Source organism: Sminthopsis crassicaudata, chromosome 6 (genome assembly GCF_048593235.1).
Source record: "Sminthopsis crassicaudata isolate SCR6 chromosome 6, ASM4859323v1, whole genome shotgun sequence".
Classification (NCBI taxonomy): Eukaryota; Metazoa; Chordata; class Mammalia; order Dasyuromorphia; family Dasyuridae; genus Sminthopsis; species Sminthopsis crassicaudata.
The window spans coordinates 3,311,285-3,329,389 of NC_133622.1; the positions used below are offsets into that span (position 1 = coordinate 3,311,285).

The 18,105-nt window shown below is 37.0% G+C and overlaps 1 protein-coding gene across 12 annotated transcripts in view; it reads left to right on the forward strand.

The window, feature by feature from the left end:
- ZNF518B (zinc finger protein 518B) overlaps positions 1 to 18,105 on the forward strand; it is a 70,733-nt gene that overhangs the window by 35,619 nt on the left and 17,009 nt on the right. For 4 of the 12 annotated variants that reach the window (XM_074274798.1, XM_074274796.1, XM_074274797.1 and 1 more), the window contains exon 2: positions 201 to 6,597. In XM_074274798.1, the coding sequence (XP_074130899.1) occupies positions 314 to 3,634 (3,321 nt within the window). In that variant the 5' untranslated portion in view covers positions 201 to 313 and the 3' untranslated portion in view covers positions 3,635 to 6,597. Of the gene's footprint in view, positions 1 to 200; positions 6,598 to 18,105 lie in introns of those variants that run through there. The other 8 variants (XM_074274803.1, XM_074274805.1, XM_074274806.1 and 5 more) reach the window with 8 other exon arrangements.

Genomic DNA, 18,105 nt, shown 5'->3' on the forward strand with positions numbered 1-18,105 from the left:
AATTAAAAAAACAACAATAACAAAAAAAACTTTTAATAGTGCATTCTGGTTCATTCATATATTGAGATGTTAAATAAAATTTTCCATTATTAACAATGCCATAAAATATTTTAAATTGAATTTTTAATAAAATGTTAAGCTTTGCCAGAAAATAAGATTCATTAAATTAATTCTGTTTTTCTGATTTTGTTTTGTTTTAGCAATTGATTGAAATCTTCAGAAAATTGAAGGCCCTTGCATTTTTCAATCAAAGTCTTGAAGCCTTCCTGGCCAATAAGGAACAATAAGCTTGGCTGTGGAGGCAGCTGCTTCTATGCCAGGAACGGAACATGCCGAGGATTGCATACCAGAGATATCATTGACTGAAGGCTTGGAACTCAACACACAATTGTTTTTAGAAATGCAAATTAAGAAAATGAAGGAAATAATACCACAGTTGTATACAAATCAGGTGAATGACAGAAATAACTCTTTGACTACATCCCCCAAACAACTTGACAGTGAACATGTGAATCAGCCCAATGGGCATGAAGTTCAGCCCAATGGGCATGAAGCTCGCCGCCTCCATGGGTATCAAGAGAGAAGGGCAGAGGATGATGACAGGATGTCTATTGTTACTTGTATGAGGTGTAGAAGTGTTCAAAAAATCCCACTCGAGGAGCTGAAAAAGGACCAGATGTTCTTTGCTTGTGTCAAGTGCAACTTAGGTGTATCTCCTCCCTTCCCTTCCTTGAATGATATGCCAAATGCTATTGATTCAGGAAATAAAGACAATGCTACTTCAAGGACTATTACTAACCAATTTAAAGTAAAAAACTTTCAGCCAGGCAAATATTACTGTGATAAGTGCCGATTTTCTACCAAGGACGCTCTGCAATATAAAAAGCACACACTCCAGCATGAAGATATAAAATTCTTTTGTTCACACTGCAGCTATGTCTCCTACACAAAAGGAGAATTCCAGAGGCATTTGGTGAAACACACAGGATCATTTCCGTATCAGTGTGAGTATTGTGATTATGGTGCCGTCAGAAATGATTACATAGTTAAGCACACACGACGAGTTCATGAGACCAGCGGAGAGAAGCGAACTTTTAAACAGACTCTGGAATACCAGTCAAAGAGAATCAGTTTTTCCAAACAGAACTCTGAGGTTCTTTTCAGTGAAGGTCCTAAGTCAAGTTCTTTTCTGAATGAGCCATCAGATTTGTCTTTATGTTTCCCTGGCCATGGAGATCAGGACAGAGCAGACTGTGAACCTATTCCCTTTAAAAAGTCCAGGGAGTGCAGCAAGGAGGAAGCAGCTTCAGCTCCTGACCAAGCCTGCCTTCCAGAACCAAGCAAAGTTAACTTTTTTGAGAATGAAAACATAGAAGTCGAGTTATTGTCACCAGCCAAAGAAGCTGTGAAGCCAGGCGTGCCACTGACTGTGGTGGCCCCAGCCGAACTGAAAGTTCCTGAGAACTGTTTAGCCCAGTTGATAGATGTGAAGGTAGTCAATGGAACCCAACAACTTGTTTTAAAGCTAATTCCTCTGAAAGAAAAAAGTGGCCTTGCGCCTGGCTCTGATGAAGGTAAGTATGAGCTTGTGAGCAGATCCACAGTGCCATATGAGCGAGAAAAACTAGTGCCTACTGAACAAGCTCTACCAGCAGTGCACAGGAGTCCTGAAAAGCCATTGGACATTAATAATCTGCACTCCACAGATTATACCCATGTGAAGGATCTAGGTCGCAGAAAGACTTGTGTTTCTCAAGTGTTAAAGGATAAAGCAGAGATGTATCAAAGCCCATGTAAGTCCTGTCCAAATCGTGACAGAATTGGGGAGTGGAGGCAAGAAATGCCTTCAGTTCCATATCGAGCAGCTCTTTCTCCTGTTTCCTCAAGAGATGGTGATATGAGACAAAATAAGTGTTGTTCTTCGTTGTCTGTGGTGAACAGTGGTACTTTATGCAGTCCTTTGAAAAGGTCAGGTGTTGTGTCACATTTGTCTGCCCTCTCTTCCTATCAAGACCGATCTCCGAATCATTTAGAGAAATCACCTTCAACTTGCAGACCTGCTGAAGCTATTGGGACTTTTGCAGAAAGAGGCATTTTGCCAGTAAGCCCAAGGGCCTCTCTGCATAGAAATGAAGTTGGTAGTTTTAAAATGGTAGCTTACAGCAAATCACCGAAACAAGCACAAGCAAAAGAACCTTCAGGTGATCTAAACTGGGTGCCAAATTCCTCATTACATGGTGAACAATCACACATCACTTTAATTGGAGAAAATGATAACAACACCCAAGACCCTGAGGAGATTATTTTGGAAGATCTGATGGGAGTTACTATTCAGAATTCAGAAAGCACTTCATCAGATGGTCCTGTTATTTCATCAGTATTTTCTCTCAGTTCTGGGATTGAAAATATCCCCGAAGGAATTAAATGGGACGATGCAAGTTGTTGTAGGACAACATCAGTCAATTCATTGCAAAGGAAAATCGTCCAGTTGGTTGCTGCTACTGATTCTTCAGCACCTTCATTGTCTCCTTTAAACCCTGTGGAACATCTCTCCCTACCTTTGGGAACTCCCATAGACTGTGTTCTGGCACATCCTGCACTGAACCTAGATCCTCGCCCACGTTGGGAACTACAGAACAACATTGCTGGTATTGAACAATTTACTCATCAGCAGATGCAAGTCCAGAACAGTGAGGAGAAGCACCCGGAGGGTGGTGAAAGGAGGAAGGGTCCTGATGCCAGACCTGGCTTGGGAGAGCTCAGTTCCACTGAGAAGGAACGTTTAGTAGAGAATAAGCGGCCTTGCAATGTGTTTGGCAACAAAAGGCTGTCGCCAACATCTGTTTCCTTCAATTTTCTTGAACAAGTAGATTTATCTTTGACAAATAAAAGTCAGTCAACAGAGAGTTCCAGGAATCTTGGTACATCATTGGAGAATAAACCAAATCAAGAACTGACTACTAGTACTGTTTTTAACCAATCAAATTCTGCATGTTCACAGCCAAAAGAAGCCGTTGACAAGGATAAGCAGGAAAAAATGACTTTCAAAGATCCCACGGAGTCCAAAATGAAGACAAAGGAGGCAGTTATCTCCAAGAAAAAACCAGACCTTCAATCTGACTCCAGCAACTCGCTTCCAGATGTTTGTATTTTTATGACATCAAGACATCTCAGACTTATGCCTGTCAGAACAGAACAATTGATTAAATGCCCCCGCCGGAACCAGCCAGTTGTTGTGTTAAACCATCCAGATGTTGATTCAGTGGAAGTGATTAATGTGATGAAGGTTGTCAACAAGTACAAAGGCAATGTCCTCAAAGTGGTTTTATCTGAGCGAACATGTGACCAGCTAGGTGTAAAACGGCATCACAGTCGACTTATCTATCAGAACACGGAGGCAATGCCAGTGAAAAAGCAGACTATGCTGAAAATGAAACTTAAAAAGATCCACAAGAACAGCTACCAGGTAGTGGATTCCTTACCAGGTGAATCAGTACAGGGTATGTTTAAATGTTGGTTTTGTGGAAGGATATATGAAGACCAGGAAGAGTGGATGAGTCATGGGCAGCGACACTTGATAGAAGCAACCAGAGATTGGGAGCAGCTTTCTCCTCCTTTGGGGATCCCCAAATGAATAGATGGGATTTTAAAAAATTGGCTTTTCTTAAAATAGGTAGTTTTGGTGTTTTGTTTTGTTTTTTTTTTTTTTTTTTTTTTGTTTTGTTTTTGTTTTTGAGGGCAGGGGCATGGGAAAGGAAAGGAGTCAGAATGAGAGGGAGAAAAATACAGATTATAAGGATAAAAAGTAGCATTTCAGAATGTCTGAAATTTCCAATATATTCTATACAAATCAAGTCTTCCTGCACCATTTTATGGAGACATATCAATAAGGTTCTGTTAGCTCTACAGAAGTAGTAGACTGAGTTGTCCTTAACACTTATAATCTTGCTTTTAGTTCTTTGATTTTGCCAAAGAACAACTGATAAGTAGTAAGAACATACCTAATAGTGAGCCATGAGCCACCACCACTTCACCTTTCTCCCTTCCCCCAACAAAACATTGTTCCTAACCTGTTTGAGTATAAAGAGATAACATTAAACATACACATACCTCCCTTCCCCTGCCTCAACAAGGGCCTCTGACATTTTCAGCCCTTGTGATGGAAATCATTGCCCTGAATGTGAGGAAGTGCTAGAAGTTTTGCATATTTTCTCAGTCTTATTTATTAAGAAAACTAAAGTCAATAGTCCTGATATGACACTGTAAACTGAGAAGGATGGTCTAAATGCCTGGTGGTGTGATGGAAAAGATACACTAGATGTGGAATCAGAAGACCTGGTTTCAAATATTGTTACTTGTGTGACTTGGATCAAGTCACTTCTTTCTGGGCCCAAGTTTTATCAGAAATAAAATGAGGTTGATTGGACTAGATATATGTGGACTCTTCCATTCTAAGACCTATCATTGGATGCTAGATTATTGCCTAGGTCATGCAAGTGGAATGAACTTTAAACGACATTTGAATTCGCTATTATTTAACTGGATAGTACTAAAGGGAAGAGAGCTTTTTTTTTTTCTAAGTGCCTAATTTTTCCTCTTTTTTTAGACCCTGGTGCCTATTATTGTGCCCCTTATTATAGTAAGGGGCAAATTATCCCAAGGTTTAAGATGCCCCTTGTCAAAAAAAGGCTGCTGGAAGTGGGAGTGGAGGGATAGATGGATGGATGGATGGAAAGGGCCAGGAAGGAGCAACCTTTTTCAGTTAATCTTAACATGTTTTCCTGGCCTTTACACAGGTAGACAAAACCTCTTATAAAATTTCAAAGCAAGTCATGGATCATATTTTTTATTTCGGACCTTGATGGCCAGGAGATGTTACGCATTTAGAATTGTCTGCTGTTACAGATATCATTTCTTAGAGAATCATAGATAACAATTTCAGTTAATTGAGTTGTGCTGGCAAAAAGATAGGTTTTTTTATCCTCTCTGTGTGCATATATGTGTGTGTGTGTGTGTGTGTGCATATATGCAGCTAAACACATATAAATATTTTTAGAGTACTGTTTGAAAATTCAGCAGTACCTATTTTCACTGACCTGTTTTATAAAGAAATAACTAAATTTTAAGTACTTTTTTATATTCAAGAAATGACACCTTTATTTTGGGAGTATGATTTTTAAATAAGTATTGATCTCAACTTACAGAAAATCTAAGCACAATATGTGGTGGTTTAATCTGATAAGAACAAATGCAGGATCTGTATCAATATATCATTACATTTTATCAATACAGTATTAAAATATGGATATTTCAGATGGTGCTTTTAGGAACTGGGTCTTCTTTATATATAATACTTAACGAGTCAAAAAACAAAAGATAATACACGTATTGTGAATTTACAACCTTCTAATGTGCAAGGAGGTGTCTGGAATATGAGAGAACAAACAAAACAGTGGACTTAAGTTAGCTTGTGAAGAGCTACTAAATTTTATGGAAAGGCAAGATTTGGAGAGAAACAGAAATGATTTTAAAAAATGAGGTGAAAGTATTGAGAGCTTTTTAGGAAACACATTGGAGTGTTCATTTGCTTTATAAAATACAAATGTTTCTTCAAGAAGTTTTTCCTGTATTATATCAAAAGATAGCCTCACCTAATTTACATGAAAAAGTTTTGTAGGGTACGAGTGCTTGTATGTTTCCACAGTTAAGCAAAACTGTTGGCTCAAAAGAAAAATATTCCTATTAGATTTCCATAAAGTGTAATGGACTGCCTTGCGAAGTGGTGAATTCTTTTGAGTTCTTCAAGGAGATGCTTGAATGGCCACTTGTCAAAAATATAAGGGGATTCCTTATTAGGCACAGCCTCTGAAGTATTTTCCAATTCTTTAGATTCTGTGATTCTGAAACTTGTAGTTTTCCTAACACAGAAAAATCTGAAAAAACTGTTGAAAATCTTTTAATTTCATTGTTTCCTGTATAAAAGCTTTCTTTCTGGAAGCAATCTCCCAAGACTTATTTGAATATAAATATGTTCACTTCAAGAACTTATATTAATGAAAACCACAACGAAAAATTTTAACATAGTTTTTTCTTTCTTTTAGTACTCGAAGGGCCTACTTAACTACAATTTATAAGGAGTACTCAGCACGAATTCAATACAACCCTTTTTTTCTTGAAATGGGACCAGAAAATTGGATGATCTGCCTATATTCGGGATTAAGGTGTAGAGCAATCCCGTGGTACCCTGTAAAGTAGTTAATGGTTAAATTCATCTTCGTCAGAGACACTACAATTTACAAATGGCAGAGTATTAACCCTACAAAACTTAACCTCTCCTTTTTCCAGGATAACTTTTGGATTATATCTTACAGAAAGCGAGGTTATGTTGCTCAAACTTTGTCATCCTTTTGGAATTTGTTTTTTACCTGTATGCATTTATAAATTACAATGTTTGGAATATTTGAAGGATTGTTTTAAGTCCTGTATTAATGTTTTCTGTGGTTACTGTTCTAATTTTGAAACAAACATTTGTACATAGCAATAGAAGTGTTTACATTGTAAAGTTTGTTAAATAAAACACTTGCATTGGTTTTGCCACCTGATTTTTTTTTTTTTTTTTTTGTTTAAATGTAAACATTTGAAAATTTGGGTTGTAAACTGCTATCTTGACTTTATTGATAGGCATTAGAAAGCATTGAATTTGGAGGAAGAGGACTCAGAATCACAGGCTTTGCTGTTGACTCCCTGTGTGGTGATGAACAACTCACATTACCTCTTTGGGCCTCAGTTAAGATGAAATGTGACTGGATTCTCTCTCTAATTTTGTGTACAGTTGTAGTTCTTAGGATGTTAGTTGAAGTCCTCACTTCCTTGTGCCTAGAGTATGTTTAGATTCCTGCAGCAGTTGCATCCCAGTCTTGAGACTAGATGATGCAGGGTCATAATGATGATGACATTGGTGACTCTAGAACCTTGGCTGGAAGGGGCCCTAAAGCTTGTAGGCTCCAATAGCAGACTTGACAAGTTTGACAAGTGGTTGTTGGGCTGTTGCTTGAACTAGCTCAGAACTGCATCAAATGAGACCTTACTTTTGTGAGAGGATAAACTCATGTTGGCAGATTAATGCTCAGATTGTGAGTGGCGGAGTTTTAAGTTCCTACCCCAGTAGAGTGACATCTTAATGACTTCAGTAATCATACCTGGCTGAAATGCTGGATTAGGTTTGATCTTTAAAACGAAAAAATGCTGGGAAGGAGAGTTTTTGTGCAATTGTTGATCAAGTTTAGGGAAAAGGATAGTAACGAGAAATACTGACTTGGTCTTACCATTCTACATTTCTCACAAGTAAAAAATGTGACACGCTTCTGGTATTGACAGCTACGAAGTCAACTGCTGAATGTGTCTGTTGAGAAAGGTTTCCAGTATTGAATTTGGTGTTTCAGAGTGGCCCGTTGCTCCTTCAATTGCTGTTTCTAAGATATTGCTCATAACAGCGAACACTCACTCACATAGCCCGTTTAAGGTCTGCCAGGTGCTTTGTAAATATTTCATTTGATCCTTGGGAAATTGGTGCTGTTATCTCCATTTCACAGTGAATGAATAAGAGGTTCAGTGACCTGCCCACAATCACAGAGCAGTGCAGTGTCCAAGACCTGATTTGGACTCCTTTTTTCCTTGCCTCCTTACCTAGGTTAGATTCATATTGTGAAAGGGCACACCCTCACGTGTGCCTTTGGCGACATGTTCTTCAGTTAAGTGGACGGCAGTGTTGCCTGTTTTTGTGATTTCATAATACATTTCTATGATGGGAAATTCTTCAACAGATAATTCCTCATAGAATAAGGAAAGTGACTGAATAAGTGCAAAACAATTGGGATTTAAACCTTGTGGTTAATGTGATTCCAATATCTTTGGAAGAGAGATGGGCTCTGAACAATTAACTATGAAGAAGAACTCATTTTAAAAGTATTAGTAGCTTGAAGTACTTGTTGCCTTCAAATCCTTCCTTCACAATTAGTTTGGTGACTGAGCAAGTCTATTGGCCTTTCTGAAGCTCTGTTCTCCTAATGTAGAATGAAGCATCCCATAGTGCTTAGGTCATAAGGATGTGAGGATCAAATGAGATCAAAGGATCATATTGGATGTGGAAGATAACTTCAAAGGCTGGCTATGGCTGGCTATGTTTTGGGGTAATTATGTAAAAGTTCTTAAATTCATGTTATACATAAAAATTAATTATTGAGGATGGGTTTGGTTTTTAATCCTGCCTGTGACTATGGGTAAATCACCTTACCTCTAAGCAATTTTCTGAAACTATTAAGTTACAGAAAAAGGGCTGTCCTGAATTGGTAGAGGGAGTGTCCTTTCCTGGGAGTAGCCCATGCTGATGAAATCCCATTTCCAGTTACTGTTCCTGTCCCAGTTTGTGGTGGTAGTTATTCCTCTACTAAAATTGTGCAATTCCTCATCCAGGTTTCTCAGCCAGCAGAGCGCAGAGTGGGCTAGGGCCGGCTGGAAAGCCATCCAGGGACTAGCCTTGTAAGCTTCCCCTGATTTCTGCCTCTGATAATTTGTGAAATGCCTCTACCGGCTGATAGAGGGTTCGGGTCTGCTTTGGTGGAATGTGATGGCAGTGATGCCCTCCCTTGTGGAGAAGGATGTCCATCCTGGCCCCAAACATCCAGTTTTTTCATAGGTCCCAGGTATCCACTTAATTTCTTAGCTCTAGAAGCCAGCTCATCCAATCCCCTCATTTTCCAAATGTGTATTGGTATATTGACCCAAAGTCAGCACTGATAAGTGGCAGAGCTGGGCTTCTCATGCTCCTTTCATTGCATCATGCTCACTGCAAGAGAAGCAGAGCTTTGTCGGTACTTAGTGGGTGATTCAGCCAGTCGGTGTAGTGAGGGCATCTGCTGTAGATTTTGAGCCCTTGGGTTAATGTGATGTGTGGGGACATGCCCAACGTCTAATGTGTGCCTGTAGAGAACAGAATGGTACACTGACGGGACGGTTACTCTCTGACTTGCCAGATGGGATTCTGGAGTTTGCCAGGTTTACTGACAGCTGGCTTGGCTGGAGGGTGATTGCTAATCATCATTTGGGGATTCACTTTCATAATGATTTCTAAGTAAGGTAAGGCTGGCACGGGAGAACCCAGACTTACCCAAGGGTAGGAAAAGGAGATCTGGGAGGAAGCCGAGTCAGACTACAGTCAGGACTCTTGTTTTAAACTTCCACGTTTAATAAAGGACTTTTATTTCCTTTAAGAAACAAAGGACTTGTGCTTTGGGCCAAACATTTCACTGATGGCACTCAGCCCTCATGGTGGCCCGTTGTTTCCTGGGATATTTCTGATTGTAGGGTTCCCTCTGCCAGGGCCCATGAGGATTTGTAGCCTTGCAAGCGTGATGACTGATTGCCCACGCTGAAGACCGTTAGGTCCTGAGCCTCTTCCAGTCCCTTTGGATCTGTGCTCTGATCTCATTCTCCTGGTCCCCTACCCCTCCATAGCAGTTGTGTGTGAATAGTGCTCTGTGTGTAAGTGCACATATATATTATATAAGTGTCTATGCATGTAGACACGTGTGTGTTGTGTGAATCTGTCTCATGCTGTGAGAATAAAGCATTGTGTGGGCATCTAAGTGCTCTGAGAGGGAGGAGGGTGGTGATTATTCTCATTTTGCAAATGAGGAAACTGAGGTTGGCAGGTTAAGTCACTTGCCCAGAATCATGCAGATGAGAGTATCTGAGGCCAGATTCGAATTCGATTGCTTCTGCCCTCTTATGCTACCTCCTCCCTCTTATTAAGTTATTCCCCGAACATTACAATAGTCCAAAGAAAACCTCATTTCAACTCTGAAATATGATGGTGTACGTAAGTTTTAACTCCTGTCAGGGAGCACAATTCCTCACTCAATATTGAAAGATAAAGCCTGCAGAGCTAGTGAGTTGTGTAAGAAAATTAGTCTTCTCAGGGGACACTAATTATTCCACAACTTAAGGTAAATTACACATTTTGACCTTAGAGAGCTCAAACAATATGTTCAAGGGATTAAGCAGAGAGTAAAGTCTTCTGACTTTCAATCTTATGATTTTTCCACTGTATCAACTCAGAACTATTACTTTGTGTGGAGAAGCTAAATTTGTCTACTTTGGTAATTCCAAGGAGATTTTCAAGAGAAATGCAAAAGATCAAGTTTCATATCTCATTTAAGAGCATTAAATCACTAGTGTAATGTATATTTTGTGAAAGGACAGAAGGTGAAATCCATCATAATTTACGCTGCCTTAATGATATCAGCAGCTCACCTTTTTGCCCACAAATTAAAATACTTCTCTGAATAAACTTTCATAATCCCCACTTCAGTAAATCCACATTTTCAAAGAGTGCTGCTTGTCTTTTACTATAGTAAAGATAAATGGACTCAATTCTGAAGTTGGATCTGTACTTCGAACTATTTTTGTGTCATTGGGCAAATCACTTTACCTCTCTTGAGTTTGTGTCTTCTCCACTAGGGTGGAGAGGGATGAACTAAAAAAATAGAAGTGGTCAGATAAAGAGAGCAAATTTAAATTGTTCCCAGGACTAGTTTGATATAACAGTTTCTGGCTAGTCAGACACAAATGTTGGCAAAACAGCCCGATTGACATTGAGTTCACAAGCAAAGAAAGAAGCTTGTTAAACAGAGGGAAAAATGATTAAATATTGAGAAAAAAAGTATTTCTAGCTCTTGATCTGGTTTTAGCTTTTATTTCTCACGGCTTTATTTTGACCTCCCAAATAATGATGGAACACATCTAATCTGATTGATTGTTTTATAACAATGTTATATTGTCCTGTGCTAAAGTTGTTTGATGTTCATATGTGCTATTTATCTTAACAATTAAATTTTTAATGGTTTAATGTGAGATCTATGGAACTGTGACTATTTCTATTGTTTTGGAAATATGCAGATAATCGTACTTGGCATAATTTCTTCTTGACAACACAAATGTTAAGCAAATGGAAAAAATTGGAACCCAGAGAATTTCCACTAATAATGGTGCCACTTGGTGAAATTACACTTTTATCTTTTAAGAGAAAGTATTAACTATTATTAAGAAGCAGATGATCTGCCTTTGAATCCTAGCTTTACTACCTACCCTTGTGAACTTTTCTTCTCTCTGGGCCCCATTTTTCTTATCAATAATATGATTAAGCTAAGAGAATATCTAATGTTTTCTAGCTCTTAAATCCTACTGTCTTTGGATTCACTAATTCTGAAAACACTGGGAATTAGTGAATTTGAATCCCGGAAAGAAGGCTGTCAGATAGGGTAGAGAGGCCATAGCAATGTGTACTGGTCCAGGTTGCCTTGATAAAAGGTATGCCTTCCCACAGAGCTAGCCAGCAACCAAGGAGTGATCTCAACAGCCCCCTCCTTATTATATGCATGTAGCCCAATTTCAGTCTATTAGATATGGAGGAGGGAGTCATGTTCATGGATGGGTTTGACATTGTCAGAGAAAATACTTCTACTACCAAGATCATGAATTCAGCAATATTTTAAAGAAGTTAATGAAACAAGACTGTCTCATTATTACCACTCAGTCTTTAGTCTTTAATTGAGTTTCCTGGTATGAGCTCATACAGGTGATAAACTGGAATTAAGACTAAATTTTAACAACAAAAAACTACTTTGTAGGGCTGTCTTGAGGAAAGCACTTCATAAACCTTTAGCGTCTGTAATTTTTCTTTTTCAACTAAAATTTGATTTTATCTCATTTAAATTGTATTTTCTATTCAGAGAAGATGGAGATATACAAAAATTTTGCTAGAACCCAGTTGAAATATGATGAGAAATTTAACTTATTTCTTTCTTTGAAGAAATTCTTTTGGAATAGTCCCCAAAATAATTTTATTGTTTTAAGAGAATGGTGAGAGGGAGAACCCAGAATATAATTCTGATGCTCACAATCGGAGTCATAAGTGTGTAAAGTGGGATAGAAGCAAAGGGATCTTTTCACAGAAACCTCAATGATTATTAGGTCTCAATCTCACACCTGATTATGACCCAGCCATGAAAATTAATATACTTAAGGACACATAACTCAGTGGAAACTGACTAGAACCATATCCCCTTATTAATGGTCCATTATTATTTCTGCATCATTAAACAGGCCATGAAATCTTAAAAATATTTATATATACTTTTAGCCAATTTATGACCTATTATTAAAGTAAATGTCTTCTTCAAAACATAAACTTCACCAAAATCCTACTTTGATATTTTAACATGTTGTGGACCTAAGGAAAGATTAGATGAGTGGATTCTCAGTTCTAGAAGGTCCTATTATCAAGCTGGATAAGAATTTCAAGAACGAGCCTGTTGACAGACTATAGATCTTTAGGACAAAGTTCAATGTAGATAAGTGCTGAGAGGGTCATTACAAAAGTGGCTATAATATGATGAATTTTGCAGCCATTAAAAACATATGGACGGAAATTCCACGTTAACAAAGCTAGGATCTTTGAAGTATTACCATTTCTCTGTGTCATTTTTCTTCTAAAAGGAAGTAGGAAAGAATTGTATGATCATTTGGCTATATATGTTCCCATTAATGGTGATCTCAGACCTAAATTTCTTGCATTTGAAGTGGAAACAAGACCATTGCTTGTAAACATTCAGAGTTTCCAGGAACCCTTGTGCATATAACCTGTGAAACTATCACAAGGGGGAATCTTCTCTGCCTGGCAGTCATGGTATCTTTGTAACAGCTCTTGGGTCTTTGAAAAGTGGTTTAAAGCATTCTTTCTGTTTCTAAGGGAGATGGACACAAGGTGCCAACAGAGGTAAAGGAAAGGGCTGGTGAAGAAACTAGGGTTAGAAACTTAGGTCTGCTCTTAATTGATGAGTTGAGCTTGTGCAAGGCATTCCCCTCTGGGTCTCTCTTCAGTTATGAGATTGGACAAGGGTATTTGTAAGGTGCTTTCACATTCATGTTTTCTGTTTTTAAAAGCAGCTGGTATAGTTAGAAGGTAAATTAGAACAAGGAACATAGAATGTTCAATCTGGAATGAAGCTTAGAAAATAAAACTCAGAGGAAATGACGTATTATATTACATGCAAAGTTTCCTTTTAGATCTTAATATTCTATAATTTCTTCATTGAAATGATACATTCACTCCTATATCAACCAACTCCTGCTGGATGGCTCTACTTGAAAGCTCTATGGACCCCTTAAACTCAACCTGTATGCAACTTGTTTCCATTCTTCCCAAACCCATCTCTATTAGTATCTCACTTATTTAATTCCTGTTACCCAGATTAACAACTCTGGAGTCATTTTTTTTTCTCCCTATATCCAATAATTTGCCAAGTATTATTGACTCTATGTAAGATATTTTGTGTCTTTTTTTTCAGCTTTCATAGCTATCACTGCAGTTCAGACCCTCATCACAAAGCCTGTAGCAGTTGCTTGATAATTTTTTTTTTTTTTTCTATTCCTAATATCTCTTTAATCCATCCTTTATATAGCTGCCATATTGGTCTAACAATGTCATTTCTGCTCAAAAAACTTCACTGGCTCCCTGTTGCTTCTAAAATAAAACACAAATTCCTCTATTTGCCATGTAAAACCCTTTACTCGGGCTATAACTCCTCTATTGATGTTTATTTTACATCAGTTTCCCTCATGCATTCAGTATTTTGGACAGGCAGTCTATTTGTTGTTTATAATATACAGCATTTCATGTTCCAAGTTTGTTACTTTCATAAAGCTACCCTTTGTTTCTGAAATGTTCTTTTGTCCCTTTTTTCTTAGAATCCGTTTGTCCTTCCATGCTTAGTTCAGATATTATTTTTTGCTTAAACCTTTCTCAGTTACAACAGTTATTAGTCTTTCTTTTTGAAAACACTTTGTTATGTGTGTAATACCCTTTGCCCCAGCCCTAGTAAAATATCTCCTTGAGGACAAACACTTTTTATTTTTCAATTCCTTAGGATATAGGTTGTTTGAACAGCTTTGTTCAAAAACAGCAAAGCTTTTTCCAGTTATTATTGTCACTTTCACTTGCCAATTGATAAATTCAAAACGTAGAATTTTGAAAACAATAGCCAATATAAATCTTTGCCGAATTTCATTTCTAAAGAAAATTAGGAAGACATGTAAGAACTAATGCACAGGGAAGTGAATAGAACCCAAACAATTTGCAGTCATGTATAATAATATTACAAATAAAAACAATTTTGAAAGAGCTGATCTTTGAAATGTTAAAATAGGACTCCAGAGGAATGAAGCCAAAGTGTGCTACCCACTTCCTGGCAGAGACAGTGATAAACTTAAGATTCAGAATTCATTTTTGGGCATTTGCTTGACTAAACATAAGCTTTTTTGTTTTCTATTTTGTTCAATTGGGTAAAGGGAGGAAGAAAAAATTAATGCTTATTAAAAAAAATTAAAAACAGTAAAAGACTAATTGAATTGAATTTCAGTATTGCTCTTTTATGTCATGGAATGTGTTGTAATATGTGAATAAACGTGGTATATTGTATAAAACCAGACTGCTTTCCAGATTTTTCTGCATATCTTGAACCTCTTGATAGGAATTTTTACTAGATTAGTTTTAAAAGACTGGGAAATAAGTAGAAGTCTACTGAAGAAAACAAATGGTTGAAGTCAGATTTTTGTAATCGCTTGGGTTCCATACTCTGTTGAACTTTCATTGTAAAGATGACAGAATGTACAAGACTTTCAGGTTCCTAATTATTACTGTGGCCATAGTTAGTTGGTTAGTATGATCAGAATTCCAAGAATGGAACAGTTTTAAAACACTTTGTTCAACAACAGTAAAGCTCCCCTCCCCACCAGTGTCTTATTCTCATTTTTATCACCAGTTGACAGAACCATCATATATTTCTGTTGTCATGGGTGAGTTACATATAAAATTTTTGTCAATAAATACATGCTTGATATGGCTACAAATTTCTCTCTTTTTATAATGCTTTGAAACATTTTGACAGAAAAGATATTTTCCAATAAACACTCAAACCACACTCAAGAACACACTCCAAGGTTGATAGTGAGAAGGAAAAAACACATGCAAGTGGTTATTGATTATTAACAAAAAGAAGGAATATGGTTTTTGATTTTTGTCAATGGCAGTGTCATTGAACAATGTAGGCAGTTCCCCCCCACTTACTTTACTTGTACTTAATAGTGTAGTCATTGTGTATGTAGGTAGAGGTTCTGAGATTGGCATCTAGTGGTGAAGGAAACTTGCCCGACCAGAGCTGCTGCCTTCTTGGCTGTGTACCACTAATTACATCTGCCCCTCCGCCCTCTATTCTTCATAGTCATCATTCTTTCCATCACAGTAATATACATCTTATTCATAGTCCACAATTTGTTAAGCCATTTCCCAATCATTAGGTACTTTTTTTTTAGCCCTTTATTATTTATTACAAATTGTCTTACTATGTACACCACCATTTTCTATATATGAATCTCTTTTCTTTATCTTTTGGAATTTGTCCTATGGGAATAAATTCTTGGGGAATTAGACTAAGTAGTATAAACAATTTAATAACATTCACTACATCATTTCAAATTGGATTCCAGAATGATTGAAGAAATTCATGATACCACTGGGTAATTGGTATGCTTGTTACCATAGCCTCTCCAACAATGAATCATTCTTTTGAACATCTTTGTGAGTTTGATGGTTGTGAAGTAGTATCTGAGGTTTGCTTTGCATTTTTAATATGAATATGACATTGTATGAGATTTTTTTACATATGGTTATTGTAAAAACCTTACAATAATCATTTGTTCTGAAAGGGAACAATTCTTGATCTTGCATAAATTTTCTGAAGGTTTTGGATGACAGATTTTTCTATAAGGTATTTGATGCAACAGTTGTTTCCCAAAATATATTTTTATTGATTCTAGCTGCGTTGATTTTATTTGTGCTAAAAGTTTTAAATTCTATATAATCGAGATAAACTTTTAAAAGTTTCTTCTTTGTCTTGTCTGGTTCTGATTTTTATTTCTATCCATAAATATGAAAGATAAAATTCTAAATTTTAGGATTTTAAAATATTTTTTCCAGTGGGAATTTATTTTTTCATCAATCTGCTTTCACATTTCCCAACAGTTCTTCAGTCTTATTAAAAGGAATACCTTTCTTAATAGTTTGTGTTCCTAGGTTTATTGAAATCTTGACATTGTCTTTTCTAACAGATTCCAACCCTAATTATCCCCATTTCTTCATAGATACTCATTGTTCTATATATTAGTTCCTTCCATTATACTCAAGCCACTCTCCCCATTTATCCCCACCCTCCCCAAACACCCTAAAGTCCTTCCCCCACTATCAAAAACTTATCATTCAGTCATAACACACCTTCAATTCCCTTTTTCAGCCTCCCTCCTTGGAAATGCTGAGGACATTCCCCCTCTCTTCTTAACTCTTTGTGGTCTGGCTTCTGAAGGACATGACCAATGCGCTCTGATTATGAGACCTTACGGTCACTTCTTGCACTTCATCTTCTCCGCTGCAGTTGACCCTGAGGCAATTGAAGTTAAGTGACTTGCCCAGGGTCACACAACTAGAAAATGTTAAGTGTCTGAGGCCAGATTTGAATTCCGGTTCTCCTGACTTCAGGGCCAGTACTCTATCCATTGCACCACCTAAATGCCTCTATTTCACTAACCTTTTAAAGCATTTATCTAGTGCTAGGTAATTTTGAGAAGTACTTTTGATTAGTAGTACAGTGTGAGATATGTGAAGTGCTGTGAGCCCCTTTTTTAGTATTTTGAATTATATACCTTCATATTTCTATTTTTCCTGTCACATCATAGATTTTTATTGAATGGATTCGCAGACCCTCAGACAGCCATAAAACACAAGCACTCCAAGATGACCTTGAGTCTACGGATACCATGTTCCTTCTTCCCCATCTAGCAGGACTACATGTGGGACCAGTTCTCTTTTAAGGGAGACATGAGATCTGCAGTCATACATTCATTCAATCTGCATTCAATCAACTTTTTTGAGAATATGCTATTTGTGAGATTTTGCCAGTCATAGATATGTGTGGCAATAAGGCTCTATCTACTACAAGTGAATTTTATTTTTAAAATAGTGTTATGTAATGTCTCAAGAACCAACCTTAAAGCTAGAAGAATAGGGGCTCAAGGCTTGCCTCTCACATAGATTCATCATATGACCCCAGAGGTGTCATTTAATCTCTCATGCTGTAGGCCAGGGTCCCTAAACTTTTTCCTCTCACAACTCTTTTTTTGCTCAAGAAAATTTTACATGACCCTAGATAGGTATATAAAATAGGTAGACAAGTTAAACATTTACTGATTACCAATCATAATTTTGCAACCTTCACATTCAGTTACATGACCCTACATAGGGTTATAATCTACAGTTTGAAAAACATTGCTCTAGGCACTTAACTTTGTAAGTTATATAGAATATGACTTCATATTCTTGACCTTTTATGCTTCCAATAAATTTTATTAATTTGCCTAATTTTATAAAATACCCCTTTGGTGATCTGGCTGGTATAACTCTAAATATGTAGCATTATTTGAGCAATATAATAATTTTCATTAGGTTGATAGGGCTCTGCCATGGATGCTAAATTCTTTCCCAATTATTTAGATCTTTTTTGTGTATAAAAATTGGTTTTAGTTGTAGATTAGAGACTTACATGAGTTGTGGCATGTCAGTTTTCAGATACTGCATTTTGTTGTGTTCTTAAATTATTTTCCAATTTCCTTCTGGGATTTATTAAGGATATATGGAAATGCCATTGACTTTTGTGAATTTATTTTATATTCTGCTTCTTTACTGAAATCATTAATCATTTTAAATTTGACATGGTTGGGTGTCTTCAGTAAAATACCACTTGGATAATACTATTTCACTTTCTCTTTATGCTTATTCCCTCAACTTTTTTAATTTTTTGTCATTGCTATGCCTTTCAGATGATATTGAGGACAGTGAGCATTTCTGCTTTACTCCTAATATTACTAAGAAATTTTATTTTTATTCCTTTTTTCCCTACAAATAATGCTAACTCTTAGAGTTAGACAATTTAAAAAAAT